The sequence below is a fragment of the Cebus imitator genome, unplaced genomic scaffold (genome assembly GCF_001604975.1).
Source record: "Cebus imitator isolate Cc_AM_T3 unplaced genomic scaffold, Cebus_imitator-1.0 Scaffold23, whole genome shotgun sequence".
Classification (NCBI taxonomy): Eukaryota; Metazoa; Chordata; class Mammalia; order Primates; family Cebidae; genus Cebus; species Cebus imitator.
Window position 1 is genome coordinate 4,686,542 of NW_016107338.1, and position 27,989 is coordinate 4,714,530.

At 39.6% G+C, this 27,989-nt stretch overlaps 1 protein-coding gene across 3 annotated transcripts in view; it reads right to left on the reverse strand.

Annotated features, from left to right (window-relative positions):
* Positions 1 to 27,989, reverse strand: part of ANTXR1 (ANTXR cell adhesion molecule 1) — a 270,413-nt gene that overhangs the window by 197,934 nt on the left and 44,490 nt on the right. For all 3 annotated transcript variants that reach the window (XM_017522085.2, XM_017522087.2, XM_037736156.1), the window contains exons 4-8: positions 10,687 to 10,768; positions 9,671 to 9,704; positions 8,374 to 8,453; positions 5,970 to 6,038; positions 4,169 to 4,249 (exon numbers count right to left, since the gene is read on the reverse strand). In XM_017522085.2, the coding sequence (XP_017377574.1) occupies positions 4,169 to 4,249; positions 5,970 to 6,038; positions 8,374 to 8,453; positions 9,671 to 9,704; positions 10,687 to 10,768 (346 nt within the window). The remainder of the gene's footprint in view (positions 1 to 4,168; positions 4,250 to 5,969; positions 6,039 to 8,373; positions 8,454 to 9,670; positions 9,705 to 10,686; positions 10,769 to 27,989) is intronic.

The window sequence follows — 27,989 nt, forward strand, 5'->3', positions numbered from 1 at the left end:
CCGCGCCTGGACTGTGTTATGATTTTTAAATGAGGTAATATTATACGGGAAAAGGGCAATGTCTGGTTCCAAAGTAAGTTCTCTACAGCTGTTAATTTCCTTCTGCCCTTTTCCTATCTTTCTCAGTTAAGACACTAACATGGAAAACAAGTGGGTATGTTTTAAAAAATCATACATTATACAAATCTGACACATAAGTACTTCTTCCTGAAGGAGAGAGGATTGAAGAAGATTGGAAAGATCAAACATGAGCATCAGATTGAGAAAGCAGGGCATCTGGGGATTTGATGAATCCAAGCCTTGGGCAACTGGCTCTTGGTAATCCAGTGGTGACTTTCCATTTCCTCAGACATTCATGGCCAAATGCCATGAAAAGAGCAGAATCTCTGGAACCAGAGCTGAGTTCAAATTCCCCACTCCACCATTATGAGAGGGCAGACCTGGGGACGGTTTCCCCAACCTTCTTGCACCTCAGTTTCCTCACCTGTAAAATGGGTATAATAAGTCCTTCTTCAGGGAGTGGTGGTGAAGTACCTGGTAGAGGGAGCTGATAGAACATGTTCAAGTCATAGTGGGTTTTCTTCTTCAAAGGCCGAAATGCTGTTGATTCTGAGTGCCATGATGTCTACATTTCCTGAGTCTTGATTTCAAGCCTGATTGCTCTACTGTCAGACTCAGACTAGCTATAGTTTCCTATTGTGCTTTGAGTAAATGCATGGCCTTCAAGGCTCTGGTGATTTAGCATCTGCCTGCTTCTTAATTTCATCTTCTGCCATTCTTCACTTTAAGCATTGGTCTTTCATTCTCCTATGTACTATCCTGGGCTGTGCTCTGCCCATTCTATCTGTGCCCTTCCAGTGGATGGCTCCATTGCAACCTTCAGTTCAACTCTTCAAAGGAGACTGGGTTCTCTGTCAACCCTTTTAATCTCATGACCATTTTATTTCTTTTATTCCATTTGTCACAATTTTACTTATACATATTTATTTATTTAGTTGTTTTTAATGTGTCTCTCCTACTGGACTGTAAGCTTTACCAGGACAGAGCCTCTACCTACTTTCATTGTTACTGAATGGTCAGAGCCTGCCACAAAAGGTTTTTAATGAGTATTTCATGAATGAGTAAATACTAGCCCCTGCATATTAATTTAAGGTTTAAAAATATGAGCATAATGGGCAGAAAACTTTGTGAGGCATTTGAGCTTATTAGAAGCTGCTCTGCCATCTTATTTTGGATAATTAAGCCCAGTCCTATTTTATTATGAGAAAATAACCAGCCATAAAACAACATCCGTGGGAACAAGCTGGAATAGAGGCTTCAAATGGGGGGAAAATTGAGAGTTTTCTTTTCAATATCCAAAAGGGGAAATGAACTTACTTCTTAAAAATTGCCAACTTTTAGGCCATAATTATTTCTGTCTGATTTGAGAAAGATGAGCTTGCTCTACTTTTGTCCCTGTTTCTCTGTCCAAGCAAATTAAGGGACAACTGCCATAAACATGGATTTTGAGTACTGGAAGGATCAAAACCACTAGCATAACTCACAGATAAAAGCTCACAAGAATTTTATCATGCAGCTAAAAGTTTGGACACTGACGTCTCAAATTATTTTTCTTCCCTTTTTGAAAGATGGTTTTGCTAAAATTTCTTAAAGATCTTTGTAGTTATTTCCATTTGGGGATGGAGGAAGTTTTACAAACATTTGGGCTCATGTTGAGCTTGGGTGAGTTGCTAAGGCTGACGTATTCAAGGACAACAGTGATTTATACATACAAAAAGAGTCTAATCATCTGTGTGAGAACCAACTTTTGGTGTTAGGCACACGGCTCATAAGAACATTTGAACAGATAAGAGTTGTCCCTGTTCAGAATCTGGCCATCTTAAAGCAGGACTATTGCCTCCTAATTGGCCTACACTCTCTGGGTGTCCCCAGTCTCCCTCCTATGTGCATAAGCACAGCCATCAGATTATTTCCTTAACTTGTTTCAGTAATTACACCCACTGCCTATAGGTTAGAGCCAAAACCCCTTCAAGGCTTGTATTAATCTGGTTTCAACCCAATATTTAGGCTTATTTCCCATTACTCCTGACTCCTTTACCCAAACTGTCCCACCAGATGGATAGGTATTATTATTATTGATCCCTAAATATGCTTTTCTGTCTTCCAGCTTCTGGGCTGAGGTCATATAATTTGGTGTTATCCATCAACTTTCCCTGGCCTTTCAACGATTCAGGTCTGCCCTGCCTTCTCATGAGGACTCCACCCAGAATAATCCACCTCTGAGCTTCTTAAGGATCCATGATCAGCCCCTAGTCCTACTAGTAATCGTGTTTTGCACCCTTCGGGTTGTTGTTTTACATGGTTATTGTAGTTTGTGTTGCTTACACTGTCAAGTATGCCACAGTCACCCCAGAAATAATTTAGAGGAGGAGTCCTTCACCTGGGGACCCATAATTGGGTCTGATAATTCTCTATCCTATAAATAATTTTCACTTTCTGGTTACAGTAGTTTGAATAGGTATATATTCTTTGCAAACAAACTTCTTGAATAAAACAACTATCATTGGAGTATAATTAAGATAGAAATTCCCAACCTGAGGTGGGATGATTTTTCACAATTCTGTATGCTTCAGGTCAGATATGTCAGTGTTCTAAAAGCATATCTGCTTCACTTTTTTTTTTTGGTTTTTCAAAAAAAGCAGATTTAAAATATGCGGATTCCTTGGATCCATCTGAAACTCATTGCAATAGAATTTCTTGGGAATAGGTATTACAAACAATTCTCAAGTGATTTTTATACATATTCAAGAATGTGTAGGGGATAAAGGGAAGCTGACATTAAAATACTTCATATGATGGGAAAGGAAGTGGAAGAGGCAATAATTCATATGGCTCAAGTGCTTATTATGTGTCTGGAAAAATATTAGGAATTTTCACCAGTAATCCTTGTAATCCTCAAACAAGCCTATGATGTAAGTCATCATCGGTTCCTGTTTCCAAACAAGAAGTGTCCAAGGATCTGTAAGTGGTAAGTACATGGGCCAGTTAAACTCTGGGTTGCCAGGCTCTGAGGTTCTTATTTCTCATTCTGCATTCCACTCTGCTGGAGCTCCTGGCAAACCTTGAAGGGAGAGCAGCATGGAAGCACAACCATGCTGGAGGTTTCCTGGGTTGGTATGGGAGAGCTGGCAGATGCTGAGCCCCTGGCAGGTAACCCCTGGATCAAGACCCCCTTGACATCTAAAGAGGAAGGTGATCCCCTGAGCTCTGAATCTGCATCCTGGACCCCCAGTCTGGAGCCTGGTAAGCTTCTACTGAAGATCACAGATGCCTTTCTGGTCACAAAACCTAAAGGTGGAGGCTGCAGAACATCTGAACATTGTTGCAGGTGCAGCACACATACTGAGTTGCTGGCTGAGGCTTTAAGACAGCAGCATTCAATATTACAGCTGGATCAAGGGCCTTGCCTGTGTGTGGGAGGTAGAGAATAGAAGCCCTGGAAGCCACTGTCCTGTTCACCATTCAGGAAAAGGGATGTAGAAAATCACCTGTGTGTGAAGGAGGACTGGTGACTGTGCAAACCCTGGAGCCCATGTATTTGAGGATTGCAGGTCTAGAGCAGTGGTTCTCAACCTTGTCTCAACATTCAAATCACCAGGGGAGATTTAAAAAAAAACTCTTGAGGTCCAGGCTTCACCCTAGACCAGATGCCTAGGCAGCAGTGCTTTTTATATCTCTGCAGATGACTTCAACGGGCATCTTGGTCTAAAGTACATCCAATGACCAAGTGATGTAAGTCTAGCCTACAAGTGCTCTGAAGGCAGCTTGCATTCAGTCATGGTGGGAAAGCTGAGGTGGTCAAGCGTAAACCACCAGTCACAGTCTACCCAGTTAGGAGAAAGGAGAGGGCTGCCTGAAGCTTGACTCAAGGCCTTTCCAGTGCCCCCTTTCAATTGTTAATTTTCCACTGCAGGGTACAATTGAGAAAGAAATATGTGTGGAAGGCAGAAGGGAGAGGTGGGACGTGGTAGACACAAAGATATAGGAAGAAATGTTGTTCTCTAGAGCAGAAAAACACCAGGCTTGGAGAGAAGGAATTGGGTATTAATAGCAGATTGGAGACAGAAGGTGCCTGAATGTCCAGTCTCAGGGGAAGAGCTCTACTTACTGAGTGGATGATGCCTTGCAGAGCCTGAAAGCCGTCATTCACAGGAAACACATGATCCTTACTGTCCGCAATCCGGGCCAGCTGAGAACACAGCAAACACATGGGGAGATGTGTTAGGCTTGGATGTGGAAAACTTAGGAAGGTCGCTGGGCCTAGGAGGCTCTAGTTATATTCAGAACCTAGGGGAATATGAGGCCTTCACTGAGCTCAGGGGCTGCCCTGAAAAGCCGTCAGTAATAACAAGCTCACCAGTGGCCTCTGGAGCAGGTCCAGGGTTGGCTACAGCTTTTACATTTGTTTTAACACTTTTCTCCTCAGGAGCAGAGGTAGGAGTGCCCAGCTTGATGAACGCTTGGCCTGGATTGGTATGTTTATAAATCTGGGCACAGACCATGGGCTCATTTTTCTCCCATTCACCCAAATTCCTGTTGGCAGCTTTATCTGAATCGAGCAGATTCAAGTTCCCTTTCAGGGCAAACTTAAATTCAAACTTTGGCGTTGGGTGAGGCCACCTTTACCTTTCAACCAAACTACCCATTGAAGAAAGGGCCCTTGCGGTTGGTTCAGGTGCTCCTGCTTTATGGAGCAGGAAACTGAGGGCTACGAGAAGCCGATGTATGGGCTTGTCTGACCCCAGATCTCTGTGCGGTTCTGTGACTCTGTGGCAACAGAGTCAGTGCCAGCGGGTGTATGTGGCTTCTAAAAAAATATGTTTTATTGTTTTTACTGATTGCAAAAGTAATACTTGTTGTAAAAGCTTAGGAAAATTCAGGAGAGTCAAAATAAAAAGAAAACAAAGGTTACTCATAATCCTTCTGTCTGTTCATCTATCATCTATTTTATTAGCCATTTGATAGATACCATTCTTCCTACTTTTTCTATGCAAACATACATATGTTTATTTTAGTTAGAAGTGGGCACATACTATTCTTACTGCTTTGTAATCTTGTTTTATTCCCTTAATGATATATCATAAGCATTTTCCTGTGCCATTAAAACAAAAAGAAACTATGAAGTACATTGAGGAACATGTATTTAGATTGTTAGTAAGTTTTTACAACTTGCTTATTATATGCACTTGTACACACTTTTTTGCCCACTTGCACAATTATTTCCATATTTTTGTGTTGAAAATGCATTGTATTTTTAATGGGTGAAACAGAACGTTTGTTATTTGAATAAGAAAATCATACTTGTCAAATTAAATTTAGCCAGGTGTTGTGGCTCACGACTATAATCTCAATAAGCTGGGAGGATCACTTGAGCCCAGGAGTTAGAGACCAGCCTGGGCAATACAGTGAGGCTTTATCTCTACAAAATTTAAAAAATAGCTAAGTGTGGTGGTGTGCATCTGTAGTCCCAGCTACTCAGGATGGGCACCTGTAGACCCAGCTAATCAGGAGGCTGAGGCAGGAGGATCACTTATGCGTGGGAGGCAGAGGCTGCAGTGTGCTGAGACAGCTTACTGTACTCCAGCCTGCATGACAGAATGAGAGCCTGCCTCAAAAAACAAAAAACCCAAGTTTTCCAAGTTAATTCAGATAGTTTTTGACATTTGGCAATTTAATGTTTGCCAACAAAGATGGTGCCTTGATGGTCTGTGTTGAAGACCTCAAGTGCATCAGCAAATGATTTAACATTCCTTATATAACCAGTAAATCCTTCCTGCTTAGGATTTCTAGAAAAGTAACCTATCTCAGGGGCATTGATTCCATTGATCTGCCCTCCGCACTCACTAAACATGTTCTCCATCATTCACAAGCTCAGTATGCTCTAAACCTGAGAAAGTCCATGACCATACCTGTGTCTCATTGAAATCTTTCACACCAACACAGTAAACAATTGCACCAAGATCTCGGGACCTATTAGCCTGGGAAAAGGAAAGAGAGGACATTAGAAAGAGAAGTAATGACAAATGAACTCCTTTTGGAGCTGCCTGATTAACTTCAATTATGAGGTATTTAATGAGCACCTACCAGGTACCAGGTGCCATACTGGAGAAGGCAATCCCTGTTCCCAAGAAGCTCAGACTTCAGTGGATATCACATTGTAACCTAACACATGGTGGAACTGAGGGGAGTGGCTACTCCAATGGGAAGTGTGGAAAAAGACCCACCAAAGTAGAGACTTTGGTGATGGGCTTTGAAAGATGAGGGGAGGAAAGGGAAACTGCAGGCTAAGTTAAATATTCTGGGGAAATGGTTAATTGCTCTGATGGATTTTTACTGATATATGTTTCTTTACAATAGGGGTGTGATATCACAAAAGAATGGGGCCTTTAGAACTTGATACACCTGAGTTTGACACCTGGCTTTGCTCTGTAAAGTGTTTTGGGGATTAAATGAAAGAACATTTACAGAGCTCCTCACACAAGGCTAGAACCATGTGGATACTCATAACGTCAGCACATTTTTATTAAAGGCTCTGATAATCTGATTTCCAGATTCTCCAGTGTCAGAATGGAGAAAAATATTGGAAATCCTTGGTGCATACAATGTGTTCTTAATAACTGATAGCAAACATACAATGAGTGCTCAATATTGATTGGAATTGTGTTACTTTTTCCCTTTCTTAGTACTCAAATCCACTTCTTTTTAACACTGAATTCTAGAAGGGACAAAAACATATGTCTTTTTTCCTTCATATTAGAAATATTCCCTGCTACTTTTAGGATAAAATTAACTTTTAGACTCAGCGTAGCCCCAGCCTTATTTACATCAACTATGTGATTCTTCTCCTCCAGTTGGACTTTATATAGAATTTCCAAGAAGGGAAAAGTTCAATTCCTTTATATCTTGAGCTTTATCTTTCTTTTTCAGAAGTTCTCCTTATATTGGCATTGGCACTCTGAATATTTTTCTAAGTTTGTATGTGCCATACCTAAAATTCCTTCCCACTAACCCCTATCTTAAGACTCTGACACTCTATCATTTATTTTAGTTTCAGTTCTTTCCTTATTAGGGTTTTTACTTTATTTGACTGTTATTTGGTACCTAAACAAGCCATCTTGCATTCCCATCACATAGTGAGTTTTCACTTTCAAATGCAGAGATGTATTATTTTCCAAATTCTCAGGGAGTGTCTGTCATATTACCTTGTACATTTCCTCGTTAGAGTTGCCTTTTGTACTAGTGGAAAGAGTTTACCTACATAATTTCCCTAAGCCCTCTGTCAATGGAGGCTTCAAAAGGCTGATTATTATTTCATGGTAAGACTCATGAGGGCAGCAGCTGTGTCTCACTCACCTCTGTGCCTCTAGTGTCTAGCAAATGGCCAAGTATATGCCAAGCTCTCAGTTAACACTGAATGAATAAACGAATGAGTATATACTTCGTGTTTGTGGAAAGAGCTGAATTTGAAGTAAACAGTTGTTAAGAGCTTGAGGTAAGTGTGATGCTACCATTAACTTCTCTCTCAGAGCCTGCATCTCTAGGATGTTGTTTCTTTCTACCTGGGGCCTGAATGACCCTTTGTCACTCATGAGGCTATGGTTTCAGTACATTTCTATGGATGACTTGTTTCCTTTCATACCAATTAGGCATATAGGTGAAATGTGAAACTTGAAAAGATTTCCTAAGTATAAACATTAGTTTTCAATTCTTTAGCAAACTTCTTTTTCTACGTCTACTTATACAAGCTAAAATCTTCATTTAGGGAAATTTTCCACTTGCCTTGAGGAATAATTTTTGAAAACACAAAGACAAGGAAAAAAGGAACTATTACAGGAGAAATGACAATTTAACTTTGTTACCAATTGGTGTTTAACTTCTGTTCTTAAGAGTGCAAATCTCAATGATAAATACATTCTGACAAGATTGGCTCTTACAGATTTCAAGTAATTCCCTTCCTCCTGTTTTAGTAGAAAATATATGGAAAAATTGTATTAATGTTTGTTTATAAGTGATATACAGTATTTAAAAACTGTTAGAACAGTATAACACCATCAATAAAGGCAGGGTAGATATTTTTAATCCCTCAAAACAGAATCATATGCAAAAATTTTGAAAGGGGAAAACATTTACCATGTGTAAGACATGAAAATTCACTTGTAAAACGTGACTTATTATTATTATTTCTACATATGCAACTCTATTTCATTCAGGGGATTTGCAAAGAACACCTATCACCTGAGTAGAGAGAGTGTAGCCCACAGAAAGAAGCCCTGTTCCATGTATATGTTTAGACACAGCCAGGCTGTCGCTTACCTCCCTCTCTGAATAGAAAAAGAGATCTTCATGGAGTTCTCCATCAGTCAGGGCAATGATGACGCTGGCTGTCCTGTATCCTGTTTTAACACAATACAGACTGGCTCAGTCCACCCTGCCCCACCCAGGGAAACACCTCTCAGTCCCAGGATTCGACCTCTTAGGAGTTCAACCGCCCAAAGTCAACACTGAGAATCACCAACTTTTCTTTTGGAATTGGAAGCAACTCCAGCATGAAGAAGAACCCTCCATGGAGACAGACTTTATGGGGAATAGGTTTTGCTTTTGCATTTCTCAGCCTCATCTCGAAAAATGGCCAAACCTGGTGAAATGGTCACTAAAACAACACTTGGGATTAGCACCAGTGAATCAAGTGTGATTATTTTCTATTCGCGTACACATAACTGTTGCCCAAGCTGTGAGCAAACTCCCACCTGGGCTGTTCGGGAGTCCTTGCCACCTGCTGCAATAGACCATACATACCACCCCTTGAATACAGTTTGGTGGAAAGTAATAGTCATTATGATTTACAAGTCGACTGGAAGAATTATAGCAATTGGCAAAACCTACTAGAATTGTTTCAGAGATTTTCAGGCTTCTCATATCATTGTTGATTTATATTAGCAAGATTTGGTGTTGATATTGAATCTGTTCTGTTTGTTGTAGTTTATAATGAAACAAGAAATGGACACCTCTCCAGGCCTGGAAGGAAAATCTGTACTGTAATATTGAATCTCCTCTTTAAGAGATTTGACTGAGATACAGAAATGCTACTCATGAGAGAAACTATAGTAATAATAGCTAAAATAATAATAAAAATTTATACACGAAGTACATTTTATATAGTTTTTTTCATTTAAATAAAACAAAGTTAATTCAAACTGGTATCTTGATCTTAATGTTATGTCCAGTCACAGCAATCAAGAGGCTTGGGGCTCAGAGGAGGACAAGAAAATTAAGTTTTACATAAAAATCCAAGACTTTACTAACCTATGCAAGTATTTACTAATTTAATGAATTCAACATGCAAAACTATTCATGGGAATTAGACTGTGGCCATAATGGGACTTAATTACTTTTAGATAACTTTTCTTGGCATCAACAGGACAGTGGAATTTGACCCAATACATGCCACCTTTCTATGCATTCCTTGTTTGTGATGAAATGTGTGTCTAAGGATTATAGATAATCTCATACATGTCTTTTGAAACATGAAATTACTGAAGCTACTGTTTTTTAGCAACAAACACGGAACAAGTTAAATAATTCATACGCGTAATTTATACTATAGTCTTACCTTGACTGTTTTCATAATAAATCTGCTCACTGGCCTGAAAAACACATGAATGAGCCATTAGACTTAAAACCACGGTTTGCCACTCCAAAAACCATAGTGGATAATGGGCTCTGTTGTTGAATATGCAGTCAATTCAGTCTTGATTCCTTATGTAATTCACCCAGGCTTTGCTCAAGTATCAGTGGCTGATATCCATGTAAAGTTACTCTCTCATTTAAGTAGTATACAGTCATGTGCTGCATAGCAATGTTTTGGTCAAGGACAAACTACACATATGATGGTGGTCCCCTAGGATTATAATGGAGCTGAAAAATTCCAATCACCTACTGACATCGTAGCTGTGGTAACACTGTAGTCCAATGGATTACCATTTCTATGTTTAGAAACAAGTATCATTAGTGTTATAATTGCCTACAATGCATAGTACAGTAACATGCTGTATAAGTTTGTAGCCAAGGAGCAATGGGCTATACCATATGCCTAGGTGTGTAATAGGCTATACTATCTAGGTTTGTGTAAGTACACACTATGATGCTATCACAATGACAAAATTGCCTAACAAGGCATTTCATTGAATGTATTCCTGTTGCTAAGTGACAGATGACTGTAACTGTCAACATGGATCGATGTCTTATTCCTTATGGCCTAGCATTTGTTTCCCTTAAAGCTGGAGTCCCTGAAATTCTGCCTCAATCACTGAAGCTGACATCCAGTGAAGGACATTTTTGGAATGGCAGCGACTTGTGTGTGGCAGGAATTTGTGAATGCCAGCGAACTATTAGCTAACAACCCATTCATCAGGGTCAGGGAAGGAGGAAGGGAATCCATTTCTTTAGTTCTTTTGGATACAGTTATCAGTGTACAAGCTTATGGGAAGAAAATGTACTCTCTTGCTATTGGGTGCTATTCAGCCCTTTTAATATATGTGCCTTACCTCATCAGTCAGGTGAGAAAATCAGATGTTGATTTTTCAATATCACACTTTATATTTGGATTTAAAACTGTTTTAAAATTACCCTTTCAAATCCTTCATGCATGTAAGTGTCTCCTCCTGGCAGAACTTTCTGGAGTTCTTCTAGGCCTTGACGGATTTGTTCTCTGAAATCCAAAGACACTCTGTCAGTCTTATTCGAGCATTTTTTACTTTGCTGCTGTAGTCATACGTACTGGTCTTACCTCTGTGGATACTGCTATATAGTTCCATGAATTCCCCAAAAGCCTATCAAAGGGAAGGCCTTTATATTATCCATTCAGGGTCAGCCATAGCATAGGATGTGTGAAATTTCAAGGATTTAAGGGGAAAGACTCTTTTGCAGGAATCTCCATCTGCTTGTAAACACTTTCCTTTCCCTTAACACAGATAGCATTTCCCCTCTACACTGGAAATGAGTCTTTAAATGCTGCTCCTGATGGGACACACAGCAACTTAGGCAACAATGCAAATGGCTCATGGAGCCAGAAAGAGGTGAGAACCAAGAACCCAGGAAAAGGCTACCACAAGGACGCAGGTGGGAGAGGGTGGCGTCTAGAGCAAACTGCCACCCGCACGGGTGTGCCAAAGGAAATGGAAACTGAAAGCCCAAGGAATCTTCCACTTTCCAGGACAGCCAAGAGTGTTTTCTGTGGGCCGGTGCCTGTGTTTTCCTACTCCGTTTGTTCAAGGTGACAGCGCGGGCAGGAAGAAGAAGTGGGATATGGCATTGGGAAGAAGTCCAACTGGCAGTTGGAAATATACATGATATGGGGGCCAAATGCAATCTTTGTAGACCATTCTCTCTGGGATGTAAGAAGCCTATATTCATGTTCCTGTCTTTAAAATAGCTCCATATAGTACCAAAAAGGATACCAAAGTATAATTTCTGATTCACATACTTTATTCATAAACTGTAACCCTATGAAGGGTTTGAAATTTTCCCTTTCTCCCACCGGAGTCTTTTTAGTGGTAGAGGGTGGAGATGCTCTATTTAAATTAGGGAGAGAGACTCCTTTTGAATAGCAAAAACCTAACATTTAGTGAGCATCCACTATAAACAAAGTAGTGACCAAAGATTTCTGGTTCATTCTCGTAATAATCACTCAAAGTGGGTATTACTGCCCTCACATTACAAGTAAGAAAACTTGGGCTCAGAGAGGTTAAGTAGCAGAGTGGAGACTTGAAGTCAAATCTGTTTGACTCAAGAAAGGTTTTCTTCTCTGCAAAGCAGCATCCTAGGATGGACCAACGCTAGAGAAGTGGGAAGCTTGCATCAATGAAAGGCAATGGTAATTACTAACGCTGTCTGGGAACTTACGGCTCTGGGAACTTACGATGCCAGGCTCTGTCTAAATACAGGAAATACAGTTGATCCACTTAAGCATTATGACAGCTCTTTGCGGTAGTACTATTGTTACCTCCATTTCACAGATAAGGAAACTGAGTCACAGAGTGGTTACAGAACTTACCCAAGGCTCCTGTAAGTGGCAGAGGTGGGATTTAATCCCAGAGGCCCTGCTTTTAATTAGGATGATAAATGCTCTCTCTTTCTCTAATGTTTATCCTGGCATTGCTTGGAGGGGGAATTCTAAATAAAATAGTAATCTTTCTTTAAAACTGATGTGATGGGGAGACTGTGGGTGAGGGTGGATTCCCAGACTGCTGGAGGTTTTAAAAGAGAAACTGAAAAGGAGTTTGCCTGAGCCTGTCCCTGGGCTGCTGATGCTTCATGGGTGGAATATTTAATACCAAGTAACTCAGACTTTGGAAACTGACTATTGTCTTTTCAATGCCCATCTATCAGACCACACGCCCAGCTGCCCAAGTCAGAAATTAGAAGGCTTCCTTGACCCACTACCTTGACTCTCCCCTCACCATCATCACATTCTGTTGGTTCTACTTCAAACATATCTTGAAATGGATGACTTCTCTGTCTCTTCAGCCAACACCATTGTCCCAGCCACCATCATCTCTTGCTTAGCCACTGGGGTGGTCACGTGCTCTCTTTTGACTGGCCTCTTGCCCCCTTTTCCATTCTTTTTCCATAGGCTGCAAGAGTATCCTTGAAGTACAGATCAAATCATGGCATTCATTCTCTGGCTCAAAGCCCTTCAACAGCAGTCCATTATACCTGGGATTATATCCCAAATCCTTGTCATGACCTTCCATTGCCTATGTGGATGGCTCTTGCCCCCCTGTCCAGCCTCATCTCACATCACTCTGCCCCCACTCTCTTGCCTTTAGCTACCTTGGTCTTCCCAACCCCCCTTCTCCAATAGTCACTTCATATCAGCAATCACTGCTGCCTGGGAACACTATTTGACCAGCTCTTCATGGGACTAATTCTTACCCAGCCTTCAGTCCCAAGTTAAACGCCACTTGCTCAGAGTAGTTTTACCTGAACTTCCTAATCTGAATTGTCTTCCTCTATTAGACTTTTTCTTGGTACCCCACAATTTTTGCTTTATGGCACTTAGGACATTTTATAACGAATAACATTTGATTATGCAATTGTTTGTTTAGGTTTTGTTTGTTTGAGTTCTAGACTTCGTTAGGTTTTGTTTGCTTCAGTTCTAGACTGTAAATTCCATGAGGACTGGGCCATGACTGTTTTGGTCCCCACTATATCTTCTGTGCCTACTGAAGGGGTGAGTGGAGGGAACGGATGTCTCCATTGTTAATTATTCTGGGAAGAAGCCAATTTTGGGGCAGGGATGAGCTTCCCTTGGCCATGTGGAGGGAGGCCAAGCAGGACCTGACCTGGTCATTGGCCAGACCTGGTCACTGACAAGTCTGGGCCCATGTGGCGGTTAAACATGATTCTCTATGTTCTATTTCTTACATTACCTCCAATATTCCAATAAATCCTATCAAAAGGCATACTTTAATTTCAAACTCTGTTGTTTGGTAATGAGAAAGAGCATATATCTTGGAAGATAAAGATGAGAGCAGTGCCCCCCACCAAGACCATGTAGGTGGCAGTGCAAGGCACCATAGTCACCTGGCAGGGGGGAGCTCTGCCTCGTGGGTTGGCAGTTTTATGAGGGTCCCAGAAGCAGAAGTAGTGGCAAGGGGACATGAGGGAGAGGCTGGGATGGGAAAATTGGGGTTTGTATGTGAGCACACAGAGGTGGCACCATAGAATCCCTCATAAGAGCTGGGGGCACTGTGTGGCAGAGGGCTAATTTCTGACAGTCAGGTGGGAGAAGGTTGGACATTAAAAGTAAATGTGATCTAAATCTTTGGTCATTGACTAGAGAAGTCTGGGACATTTGGGTAACACTAAAAGTGGACTATTGTGTTAAGACTTGAGATTTAAAAAGCGGGCAAAAAAAAAAAAAAAAAGGCATCTTGGGGGTGTGGAAAAGTTTGCTTGGCTTCACTGTATTTTTTCCCTGCCAAATAAAGTCTGGGAACTGGACTATTTTCTCTAAGCCTATTTCCTTTTCTTTACAAGTATTTTCTTAAGCTTTCTATTTTTTTGGTACCAGAACAAGCAAAGCTGTTTTGGAAAATGTCCTTATCCTTGAAGCTTTTTATCTGGCAAGATATAAACTCACTAGTTGCGAGTGGTGATCACAACCTCCCCATTATACCGCCCTTACTGCTCAAAAGATCAAATAACACATGGCCCCATCTCCCTACTCTCTGCCCTTCTTGAAGGACCCACATCTAAGCAAACAAAACGGATGGTTTCATAGGAATTGTGGGTGTATTTTAGTTCTGGGATAACGGAACTATTAATAAGGGTCTATTCTTTATGTTCTCGGAAACTGAAGGACATTGGAAGAAAGATCTTTTAAGGGATGATAAGAACCTCTCTGAGGACTTGGTTATTACCAAGTGAAATGTTATCTTCCTGGGAAATGAAAGAGGCTGGGAATCCTATGAAGAGAGGCTGCTATTACAGCGTGCCTGTTTCCCTTGGTGATTTCACATGTCTGCCAGTGTTCCTATTTAGAAGCTAAGGGTTTCAGGCCACATGTTTTGTGTTCCTTTTGCAACTCCCACTACACTTAATAACTGGCATCAAGCAGGTGACTGTCGAATGAATGATGGGTGAAGACACCCATCATTCATTCATGGCCACTGCTATTTGTTGAGCATAGCATTATGCTGGTTTATAGGGGTAGAAAGTGGGGGGAATAAGTCACAGTGTCTTCTGGGCTTTCTGTTGTTCTGGGAATTTCTCTACTCTTCATACTTTCTGGGATTCTGGTTGTGTTATGACAGTTTGATAACATTGCTGATAAAAACATTAAAAGACGAACGCACATAGAATGGCAGGGAGTACTTCAACAAGCCTTTATCCCAAATATTCTACTGAGGTTTCCACTGCAAAATTTCCCTTAGGATTCTGCAATGGTTACCTTATTTTGGTTCTATAAAAATAACCTCCATCACCATCCAAAAATAATCCAGCATCAGCTCTGCATTGTCAACTTCCTAGTCTTCTTGTAAAAGAGCTTCTGTGGAATTGGACTCTTCTCAAATGCTTTGCAGTTGTTGGCTTTGGTTCTCAACTTATACAGTAAACACCTATCACTATTTATCACCACTAATGGCACTCTTGCAACATTTCCAGATGGCCTTATGCCTCCAATTGTTGACTGCAAGTAAACAGTATAGCGAACAGAAGAACACAGATTAATTAAAGACATTTTGCCGTTACTTAGGAGTCACAAATTTCTATGACCAAATGTAATCATTTCTTTATAATGTATATAAAACATAGTCTCTTTGGGACTTTTACCTAAGGATAGGCCAACATGATTAATACAATATCTAGATGCATGCTGAACCAAAGCTCTTCTTGTGTACTTTTTAGTGAAATATAATTTATATATAGTAACATGCCTAGATATTTATTTCCTTTATAGTTGTTGAATATATTTCTATGAAATTGTTTATAATATTCCTTTATTATCTTTTAACATTTTGTAGGATTTGTAGTAATAGTCCCTTTCCTGATATTATCTGTAAGTTGTATTTTCTCTCCTTTTAGAAAAATCACGCTTACTAGTGGTTTATCAATTTATTCTTTTAAAATATTCAACTTTGAGCTTTGTGATTTTCTCTATTATTTGCCTTCTATTGTATGTCTATTTTCAATTTTACTGATTCACTTGTTATTATTTTCCTTTACCTGTTTACTTTGAGTTTAATAAGTTATTTCTTTTTACTTTTCATTGGTTTTAAATCATTTAAGCTTTTCTTCTTTTCTAAGAAAAACATTTAAAGCTATACATTTCCTCTAGGTACTGCTTGGCTGCATCCCACAAATGTTGATATGCTGGGTTTTCATTTTTTGTTGGATACATTTTCTAATTTCCCTTGTGATTTTTTCTTTAACCCATGGATTGTCTTTGACACACATATTTTCTTCAATAGCTTTTTATATCTGGTAAATACTTTTTATCTTGAAGTCTGCTTTGTCTAATATCCATTCCAACTTTTTATGATTGGTGCCTGCACCGTATATCTTCTTCCATTCTTTCACTTTTAATCTATCAACATATTTACATTTAAAGTGTGTCTCTTTGACCATATATAATGTATGTGGTGGACTATTTACTAATGTCCTGAAAGATCACCGCTCCCCCTGTATGGTTCTCTCCCATACTGGCTCTGCATGTGGCTATGTAACTTGCTTTAGCCCACAGGACATCAGTAAACAGAAGAAAAGCTAAGGCTCTATTAGCACATGAATATGGGAGTTTGTTGGACTGTTGCAGCCACCATGAGGGAAAACCTGGTGTTTTCAGCTCTTTGAGAAGGAAGAACCATATTGAGAGAGAGATCTTCAGTTGTTCCAGATGCATTATATTTCCCAGTTGGGCCTAATCCCAGCTGATCCTATATATAAGCTGCATAAATAAGTCCAGGTGAAATTAGCATAAGAAATTATTGTTTCAAGCTACTAATATTTGGGGTGTATTTTATGGAGCAATAGATCAATGATATGCTGGATCTTGCTTCTTTAGGCAGTGTGACATTCTCTGCCTTTTATCTGGAATCTTTAGTTCATTTTATATTTAATGTAAGTCTTGCCATGGTTGGGTTTAAGTCCACCATCTTGCTGTCTTGCTATTTGCTTTCTAATGGTCACTTATGTTCTTCGTTTCTCCTTTCCTATATTCCTTTGCATTGATCATATACTTTTTGGTATTTCATCTAGTATTATCTATTAGATTTTTAAAAACATAAAGCTATATATCTTTTTTGTCTTTTTTAAAGCAGTTGCTCTATGAATTATAATAGGCATCTTTATTTTATTACAAGCTACTATAAGTTAATATTATGCTACTTCTCATACAGTGGAAGAAACTTTTAATATTATACTTCCATACAGTTCCCTCTTGTCCTTTGTGCTATTATTGTCATATATTTTATTTCTCTATTTGTAACAAATCCCAAAATAGTATTATTATTTCTCTCTTGTCTTTTTATGAAATTATTGAAAAGATAAAAAATAACCTTTTATATTTACCTAAATATTTATCATTTCTGGTACTCTTCTTCTTTATTTTTAATTTGTTTGTGTGGATCTAGTTTATGCCTGGTATCATTTTTCTTCACCCTAAATAATTCCTTTAGCATTTTTTTTTCATAGTGCAGATTTGCTGATGATGATTCTCTCAGGCATCTTCCCCCTTCAGAAAATTTCTTAATTCTGCCTTCAATATTTTAACTGGATATAGAATTCTAAGTTGATTTTTTTCTTTTCTCTCTTTAAAGATACTGGACCATTGTTTTCTAGATTTCATTTTTTCTTTCCTAATGAAAAGAAAGTTATTACTTTCAATGTTGTTTCTCTTTAACATATATTTCCTCCATTCCCTCTGGCTGCTTTTAAGATTTTTTGGAAATTTGACTATGATGTATTTAGGCGATGCTTTCTTTTCATCCGTCCTGCTGAGGTTCTTTGAGCTTCTGGGTCTGTGTGTGGGTCAGGTTTGGTATTTCAATTACACTAACACATGTTATCAAGTAGTATGGATCACTTGATATTATCCCATAAGTCACAGGACTGGTTCATTCTCTCCCTCTACCCCTCAAACTTTTCTCTTTCTGTCTTTCAGTTTGGATAATTTCTACTCAGTTGTTTTTAAATGTATTAATACATTTTCTGTGGTGTTCAATCTGCTTTTAAGTCCATCTAATAATTTTTTTATTTCAAATAATGCATCTTTCAGTTCCACAGTTTTTACTTCGTTCTTTCAGTTTTCTTTCAAAAATTTCTGATGACCCATATCTTCCCCCATTATATTCACCTTTTCCTGTAAATTATTTATCCTATTTATAATAGTTGCTTAAAAGTCCCTGTCTGTTAATTCAAATAACTGAGTCATCTGTGGTTTGTTTCTATTAACTGTATCTTTTTAAAATTTTTTTAAATTGTAACATTCCCCTGCTTCTTCCAATTTTTCATAATAGTTTACATTTCAGTCACTACTGAGTACAAAAAAAAAACAGTGGAGTCTTTGGTATAATATTGGTTTCTGTTGTTTACTCACTGCAGAGTGTAAGCCTTTTTGTGAGCTAGGGTGAGGGGCTGATCATTAGATTCCTCCTTGAGTCGGGCTGAGCTTAGGCTGGGCTGCGCCTTTTGTTAGGATCATGTTCCCTGTTATTAGGCCAACTTCTGGCCTTTTGCCCTGCCCTGCCTTTGTGATCTTCTCAGCATTTGAGTTCGAAGTGGCTAGGTGCAGCTTCAGATATTTTTGCTTGACCTTTGTATTTCACTGTGGTAGGACTCCAGAATCCAAGCACAATGAGAATCTACCTAATTATGTAATCTCTCCTTACTTTGCAGGCAATTCCTCCACTGCTGCTTTCTTGGAAAATGCAGAAGTGTAGGTGAGCAGGGAGAACTTAGGCTGAGAGATTTCTTTTTCATTTCAGATTCTAATGCCTCCTTCTGGCACACCTGGTTATGTAAGACTCAGCTGATTTTTCCTTATTCCTGCAGAGTCTTTGTCTACGGCAGACCCATTGCTCCAATTACCCAAACCTAGACCAGGCATCCACCTTTAAGTATAGAAGCTTCTGCAGAAGCTTCTCTGCTTAGCTATTTTACAAAGGGCTTGTTTCTCTCTAATTCAGTTAATCGATGCTTCTTTTGTCTCTACTTGCCTCATGGAAACATGAATTTTATTTTGTCTGGGCTTTTCTTGTTGACCATTGGAAATGAAGGCTTTTCACATCTCTCAGTATCATAAGCAGAAGCAGACATACTTTACAATTCTTTTCTAAATGTTTGTGACTACACATTTGTCAAAAAGAAAAATACTAGATGCTGATTACCAGCATACAAATGTACACTAGTATCTCCTACCTTAAAAAAAAATTTTTTTAAGTCCTCTTTGACCCCACATCTCCCTCTAGCTACTGACCTATTTATTTGCATCTCCCTATAACACAGCTTCTTGAAACTTGTCTCCTCACTTCCCTGTCTTTTCTGGTGGGTCCTTCTTCAAATGTTTAGTGATCTTTGGCTGTCTGTCCATATCAAACGAATGAGACCAAAAGCCTTATTGGAAATTCTGCATGATGGGATGCCAATTAATGATTGACCAGCTTTTTTTTTTTTTTTAAAGCAGGTTTTTATGAAGACCTTCAAATATCAGTGTATGTGCATATTTTTTTTCCCTTTAAGGTATTTATTTCTACAGAGAAGTAGTTTTCACACTATTTTCTTAGATTTTAAGCTTGAAATTGGACAAGGAGGAAGGCTGGAAGTAGCAACATTTGTTTTGCAGATGTCTATAATTTCCCTGTGCCTGGTGTCCCTGACTATGAGACCATTCTTGTGCAATTTTGTCAGAAAATATGTTTCTCCCCTCTGGTGGAGGTAAAGAAGAGGCGATTTTCAAACTCTAGTGGGAGGGAGGGATGATTTTAAAGGTTGAAGAGCTCAGATACATTTTTAAACAATCAATATTCCAGTTTTCACTCTCTAACCCTTCTTTGCCTTTTGCGATATCCAGGTTTTCAGCTTTCCAGGATTCTACAAGGCTACATGTCCTGTTCTCTTTATTTCCTTCCACAGGATTATATTTGACTTTTCTCCACCATGTCATATCATTTGCCACCCTTCCTTCCTTTATATTCTTATATGTCGTGTTTTAATGGTTCAAATATTTCTCAGTTTCCTCAAAGATGGTCTTTGTGCTTTTGTTTCAAGTTTTCCTGGTTTGGGCTTGGTTTTTTGAGAGAAAGGGGACAATATTTTAACTTACTATTTTTATTTAAAAATATTATTTTAAAATTGGAAGTCCTCATTTTTTAACCCACTCTGCTCTGATTTTTGTCTCTACAACTCTGCCTCTGCTGAAAATGCTTCTGGCAAGGTCCTCTACATTACCAATCCAAAGGTCACCTCTCTGGCTTCATCCTCTTCAACCTCTTTCGGCATAAGACACAGCTGACCTCCTTCATTTATGCAATGCTTTCTTCTCTACAAGATTTGAGAGTAGATTTGTGTTTTATGGCATGATTTACATTATACCATACTCTCTCCCTCTACCTCACCATCTATTCTTTCTCACATTTCTATATAGGTTGTTCCATCTTATCTAAAACTCTGAAGATTGAAATTCTAACTCCAGAACTGAGTAAGATCACCTGTCCTCACATCAACACTGTTTTACAAGGTCACCTCATTCTTCTATGACTTCAGTGCCAAACTCCATCAAAGCAGCATGAGGTTAGGAGGAAGACAGACTTGGGAGGGACATCTTGTTCTACCATGTGCTAGGTATGTCAGCTAACCTCCCTGAACCTTAGCTTTCTCAAAGTAAAACAAACGTGTGGAATGCTAAGATCTACCAGATTTCTTCCAGCTTAGAATACTGCATCTGATTTGAACTGGGAACCAAAGAGTGAGCAAAATTGAACCTGGATATCTGCTGGGAACTGCAGAGGCCACACTTGGCAGACAGGAATAGGCCACGATAAGACACAGGGTCCAGTGCAGAGCCGGAAGTGAAGCTGACAAAGAGGAGCCCATCAAGGAATTTTTAAAGGTTGCAGCATAAGCTGCCATAAAAGACAAACGTGATGGTTTAATCACTCTTGGACAAGGTAAATTTGTCCAAACTCTTGTTTACATAGCTCAATTTTTGTTGGTCGCAAATTTGTGCAGTGGTTTCACCACGTGGTTTTCTATGGCACCATTTGGCTTTTGAAATAAACCCTGTTAGACTGTCACATATCTTAAGACCTAGCAATTTAACTCCTGGTTATCTATAGGCACACCTTGGATATATTGTGGGCTCTGCCCCAGACCACCAAAACAAAGTGAATATTGAAATAAAGTGAGTCTCACAATCTTTTTACCTTCCCAGTGCATATAAAAGTTATGCTATACTATATTGTCGTATATTAAGCATGTAATAGTATTATGTCTTTAAAAAGTACATACTTCAATGAAAAATACTTTATTGCTAAAAAATGCTAACAATCATCTGAGCCTTCAGCGAGTCATAATCTTTTTGCTGGTGGAGGGTCCTGCCTTGATACTGATGGCTACTGACTGATCAGAGGGGTGGTTGCTGAAGGTGGGGTGGCTGTGGCAATTTTTAAAAGTAAGATAGCAATGAAGTTTAACCCATCAATTGACTCTTCCTTTCACACAAGATTTCTCTGTAGCATGTGATGCTTTTTGATAGCATTTTACTCACCATAGAACTTCTTTCAAAATTGGAGTGAATCCACTCAAACCTTGTCACTGTTCTACCAACTAAGTTTATGGAATATTCTAAGTCCCTTGTAATTTCAACAATGTTAATAGCATCTTCACCAGCAGTAGGTTTCATCTCAAGAAACCACTTTCTTTGCTCATGAATAAGAATCAAGTCCTCATGAGTTCAAGTTTCATCATGAGATTGTAGCAATTACGCCACATCTTCAGGCTGTACTTCAAATTCTGGTTCTCTTGCTGTTTCCACCACATATGTGGTTACTTCCTCCACTAAAGCCTTGAACCCCTCAAAGTCAGCTGTAAGAGTTAGAATAAACTTCTTCTAAACTGCTAATGTTGATATATTTGCCCCCCCCCCACTCCCTGCCATGAAACACAAATGTTCTGATTGTCATTTACAATGGTGAATCCCTTCCCAAAGGTTTTCAATTTACTTTGTCCAGATCCATTAGAGGAATCACTATGTATGGCATCTATAGATATGCATTTCTTAAATAATAAGACTTGAAAGTCTAAATTACGTCTTGATCCATGGGCTACAGAATGGATATATTAGCAGGCACGAAAACAACATTAATCTCCTTGTACATCTCTATCAGATCTCTCAGGTGACCAGGTGCATTGTTAATTAGTAATATTTTGAAAAGAATGATTTTTTTCAAGAAGTAGGTTTTAAGATTGGGCGTAAAATATTCAGTAAACCATGCTGTAAACTGATGTACAATCATCCAGACTTTGTTGTTTATTTTATAGAGGACAGACAGAGTAGATTTAGCATCATTCCTAAGGGCCCTAGGATTTTCAGAATGGTATATGAGCATTAGCTTCAACTTAGGGTCACCCAGCTACATTAGCTCCTTACAAGGGGGTTAGCCTGTCCTTTGAAGATTTGAAGCCAGGCTTTGACTTCTTTCTATCTACGAAAGTCCTCAATGGCATCTTCTTCCAATAGAAGGCTGTTTCATCTCCATTGAAAATCTGTTGTTTAGTGTGGCCACCTTCACCGATGATTTTAGCTAAATCTTCTGGGTAACTTACTGCAGCTTCTCAAGCATCACTTCCTTCTTCACCTTTTATGTTATGGAGATGACATCATTCCTTAAACCATGAGCCCACATCTGCTCGCTCCAAACTTTTTTCTGCAGCTTCCTCACCTCTCTTAGCCTTCTAGAAATAAAGAGTTTGGCCTTACTCTGCATTAGGCTTTGGCTTAGGGAATGTTGTGGCTGTTTTGATCTTTTACCCAAACCACAAAAGTCAGCAATAAGGCTGTTTTGCTTTTTAATCATTTGTGTGTTCACTGGAGTAGCACTTTTTGTTGCCTTTAAAAACATTTCCTTTGCATTCACAACTTAGCTAACAGGCATAAGAGATCTCGTTCTTGACCTGTCTTGGCTTTTTAACTGCATTCCTCACTAAGCTTAATCATTTCTAGCTTTGAATTTAAACTGAGGGACTTGCAACTATTCGTTTCACTAGAGTACTTGGAGGCCATTGTAGTGTTGTTAACGGGCCTAATTTCAATATTGTTGTGTCTCAGGGAATAGGGAAGCCCAAGAGAGGGAGAGGAGAATAGATAGGGGAACAGCTGGTTGATGGAGCAGTAAGAATACACACATTTGTCAATTAAGTTTGCTGTCTTATATGTGTGCAGTTTGTGGCACCCCAAAACAATGACAATAGATAGTAACATTAAAGATGACTGATCACAGATCACCATAACAGATATAATAATAGCGAAGCTTGAAATATTGAATGACCAAAATGTGACATAGAGCATATGCTTTTGGAAAAATGGTGCCAACAGAGTTGCTCAAATCATGGTTGCTGCGAACCTTCAATTTATAAAAAACGTGGTACCTGTGAAGTGTAATAAAGCAAAGTGCATAAAGAAATTCTTGCTTCTGCCCACCCTACCCTCAACAGGAGGCAAGTATAAGAATGTTGATTTCAGCTCTGTTTATAATAGCAAAAAGTTAGAAACAAACTAATTGTCTATGAATAAGAGAGCAGGTAAGTACATGGTGGTATGTTATTACAATAAAATATGATAAAATAGAAAAGTATGCAGTAGCTAAAATGAACCAAGCACAGCTATATGTATCTGTATATGTATATGAGATGTTTGTGAAAAACATCTCAAAAGCATTAAGTTCAAGAAAAATACATACAATATGACCATTTAAAAAATAAAGTTTAGGCCAGCTGTGGTGGCTCACACCTGTAATCCCAGCACTTTGGGAGGCCAAGTCGGGCATATCACTTGAGGGCAAAAATTCGAGGCCAGCCTGGCTAACATGGAGAAACTCCATCTCTACTAAAATAATAATAATAACGCCCCACAACTATTAGCTGGGCATGGTGTTTTTTGCCTGTAGTACCAGCTACTCATGAGGCTGAGGCATGAGAATTCAACCCAGGAGGTGGAGGTTGTAGTGAGCCAAGATCGCATGCTGCACTCTAGCCTGGGTGACAAAGTGAAGCTCTGTCTCAAAAATAAGTAAATAAAATGAATAAAATAGAGGCCAGGCACAGTGGCTCAAGCTTGTAATCCCAGCACTTTGGGAGGCTGAGGCAGGCGGATCACGAGGTCAAGAGATCGAGACCATCCTGGCCAACATGGTGAAACCCCATCTCTGCTAAAAATACAAAAAAATTAGCTGGGTGTGGTGGCCTGTGCCTGTAGTCCCAGCTACCAGGGAGGCTGAGGCAGGAGAATTGCTTGAACCCGGGAGGTGGAGGTTGCAGTGAGCCGAGATTGCGCCACTGCACTCCAGCCTGGTGCCTGGTGACACAGTGAGACTCTGTCTCAAAAAAATAAATAAATAAATAAAAATTAAAAAATAAAGTTTAATATGAACATATATATGCATACATATGTTCATGTTAAAGTATGAAAGTGCAATATCCATTAAAATGAAATATGAAAGTATGCAACATCCATTAAAATGATAAACCCCTAAATCATGATAATGATTATCTCTGGTGAAGAAAGAGAAATGGGAAGTATACATAGGAGAAGCTGCCTGTAACCTTTTCTTTCACAGTGTGGTGGTGGTAAAGAGTGTTCATTAACGCTTTTTTCTATACTTTTGTTATACCTCAAATATTTAATCACTTAAAAATTGAAGGTGAGTAGCAAAGACTGAACCTGGAGTTCATGAGGAGGCATTCAGAAGCTATCAATATCAGCATTAAATACAAGGCTCAACAGTTCACCCACATGGTGGCAAAGGAGTAGAGTCAGATGACAGCCACATGGCTTCAGATATAGAATTGTGGATGTTGACCAGTACTGGGATTGTTTTTACTGGGCCATAGAACATTTGTTCGTTTTGGCTAGTGAGCTTTGGATATGAGAATGCTACTGTTCTTTGGTTCTGTTGACTACTTCTAAAGTTTACCTTGCTGTCTCCATCCAGAAAACAGAAATGTTTCTGGGCACTGCTTTGTCAGTTTTTATTCTTAATCTGTATTTGCCATATGAGGAGTAGCAGGTGAAGGATGGTATCTATGATGTGCTAGGGTCTCTGTTAGGTGCTTTCCATACACTAATTCATGAAAGTCTCATAGCAACTCTATATGGTAGGCATTACTATCTTCATTTCACATATGAGAAAACAGATTCACAGAAGTACATGCACATGGTGGTGAAGCCCTTGTTGGAAACCAGACTGGGTCCTGGTCCAAAGTCTGTGTTTTCTTTATTACATCTGTGGTGCCCAAACTCGGTATATAACAGTGTACTACATATGAAGACACAGGAGACACACATTTTTTTTTTTCTGGAGCATAAACTGTACTCCAAAATTTGAGAAAGAATTTGACAGCATTTTATGTAATGTCATATATAATGGAATTATATTATGGAATAGAATACAAATGCATGCATATTTTTAAGATGAAATAACTTTAAAGAAAGTTGTTGCTGAATAAGGAGGAGATCCAAGATGGCCAAATAGGAACAGCTCCAGATTGCAGTTCCCAGTGAAAACACAGAGGGTGAGTAATCAACACATTTCCAAACAAATATTTACTGCCCAGAGACCAGGAGATTCCCGGGCGGAAAAGAGCTACGAGTCGCCAGTGCTGTTGTCTCAGCCAGCACAGCGGATCTCTGCACAAAAACTCACACAAATCTGGGTGCCATTTCAACAGGCAACTGGAACGCCTGGGACACAGAGTCGCCCGTTCAACTGAAAAAAAGGGGATTGAAACAGGGAGCCAGGTGATCTGGCTTGGTGGGTCCCACTCCCACAAAGACCAGCAATCTGAAATGCTCTGGATTGAGAGTTTCACAGCAAGCACAGCTGGACCCGGGATGGTCCAGCTCAGTGCGGGAAAGGGCATCTGCCATTACTGAGGCAGTCCACCACTACCGAGGCAGTCCGCCATTATTGAGGAAGTCCGCCATTATTGAGGCAGGCTGCCATTACCAAAGCAGTCTGCCATTACAGAGGCAGACCACCATTACCAAGGAAGTTCTAACTATATCCCTGTAAACAAAACTACAAACAAGTTCAAACAGCAGCTGGGCAGAGCCCACGGCAGCTCAGCGATGCCCCTGCTGGCAGACTGTGACTAGGCTACCTCCTCGCTGGGCAGAGCATCTCTGAAAAAAGGCAGCAGCATGACAGTGACTTATAAATAATGCCCAACCTTCCCGGGACCGAGCACCTAGGAAAAAAAAGGTGGCTATGAGTTTTGCTGCAGCAGACTTAAACGTACCTGCCCAGCAGCTCTGAATGGAACAATGGAGCTCACAGCTCAGCACTTGAGCTCCTATAAGGTACAGACTATCTCCTCAAGCAGCTCCCTGACCCCTGTATAGCCAAAGAGTCACCTCACCGCAGGCTGACATCTGGTGGGTATACTTCTGGGACAAAGATAGCAGAAAAGAAATTGGCAGCAACCCTTACTGTCCTGCAGCCACTGCAGGTGATCCCCAGGCAAGCAGGGTCTGGAGTGGACCTCCAGTAGTCCTACAGCAGAGGGGCCTGACTGTTAGAAGGAAAACTAAAAAACAGAAAAAAATAAATTCATCATCAACAAACAGGATGTCCACTCAGAGACCTCATCTGAAAGTCACCAACTACAAATATCACAGGTAGATAAATCCACAAAGATGGGAAGAAACCAGTGCAAAAAGGATGAAAACACCCAAAACCAGAACACCTCTCCTCCTTCAAGGGATCACAACTCCTCACCAGCAAAGGAACAAGGCTGGATGGAGAATGAGTCTGATGAATTGACAAAAACAAGCTTCAAAAGGTGGGTAATAACAAACTTCTCTGAGCTAAAAGAACATGTTCTAACTGAATGCAAAGAAACTAAGAACCTTGAAAAAAGGTTTGATGAAATGCTAACGAGAATAAACAACTTAGGGAGGAATATAAATGAATTGATGGAGCTGAAAAACACAACACGAGAACTTCGCTAAGCAAATACAAGTTTCAATAGCTGAATCGACCAAGCAGAAGAAAGGATATCAGAGATTGAAGATCAGCTCAGTGAAATGAAATGAGAAGGCAAGATTAGAGAAAAAGAGTAAAAAGAAATGAACATAGCCACAGTGAAATATGGGATTATGTGAAAAGACCTAATCTACGTTTGATAGGTGTACCTGAATGTGACAGAGAGAATGAATCGAAGCTGGAAAACACTCTTCAGGATATTATCCAGGAGAACTTCCCCAATCTAGCAAGGCAGGCCACCATTCAAGTCCAGGAAATGCAGAGGACACCACAAAGATATTCCTCAAGAAGAACCCCAAGGCACATAGTCATCAGATTCATCAGGGTTGAAATTAAGAAAAAAATGCTAAAGGCAGCCAGAGAGAAATGTCGGGTTGCCCAAAAAAGGAAGCCCATCAGACTCACAGCATATCTCTCCATAGAAACCCTACAAGCCAGAAGAAAGTGGGGGCTCATATTCAACATCCTTAAAGAAAAGAACTTTCAACCTAGAATTACATATCCAGCCAAACTAAGTTTCATGAGCGAAGGAGAAATAAAATCCTTTGCGAACAAGCAATTGCTCAGAGATTACATCACCACCAGGCCTGCTTTACAAGAACTCCTGAAAGAAGCACTAAACATAGAAAGAAACAACCACTACCAGCCACTCCAGAAATGTACCAAATGGTAAAGAGCATCGACACAATGAAGAAACCGCACCAACTAATGGGCAAAACCACCAGCTAGCATCAAAATAGCAGGATCAAATTCACACATAACAAAACTAACCTTAAATGTACATGGGCTAAATGCCCCAATCAAAATACACGGACTGGCAAATTGGATAGAAAGTCAAGACCCATCGGTGTGCTGTATTCAGGAAACCCATCTCACCTGCAAGGATACACATAGGCTCAAAATAAAGGGATGGAGGAAGATTTACCAAGCAAAGGGAGAGCAAAAAAAAAGCAGGAGTTACAATTCTTGACTCTGATAAAATAGACTTTAAACCCGCAAAGATATAAAGAGACAAAGAAGGGCATTGCATAATGGTAAAAGGACCAATGCAACAAGAAGAGCTAACGATACTAAATACATACACATCCAATACAGGAGCACCCAGATACATAAAGCAAGTTCTTAATGACCTACAAAGAGACCTAAATTCCCACACAATAATAGTGG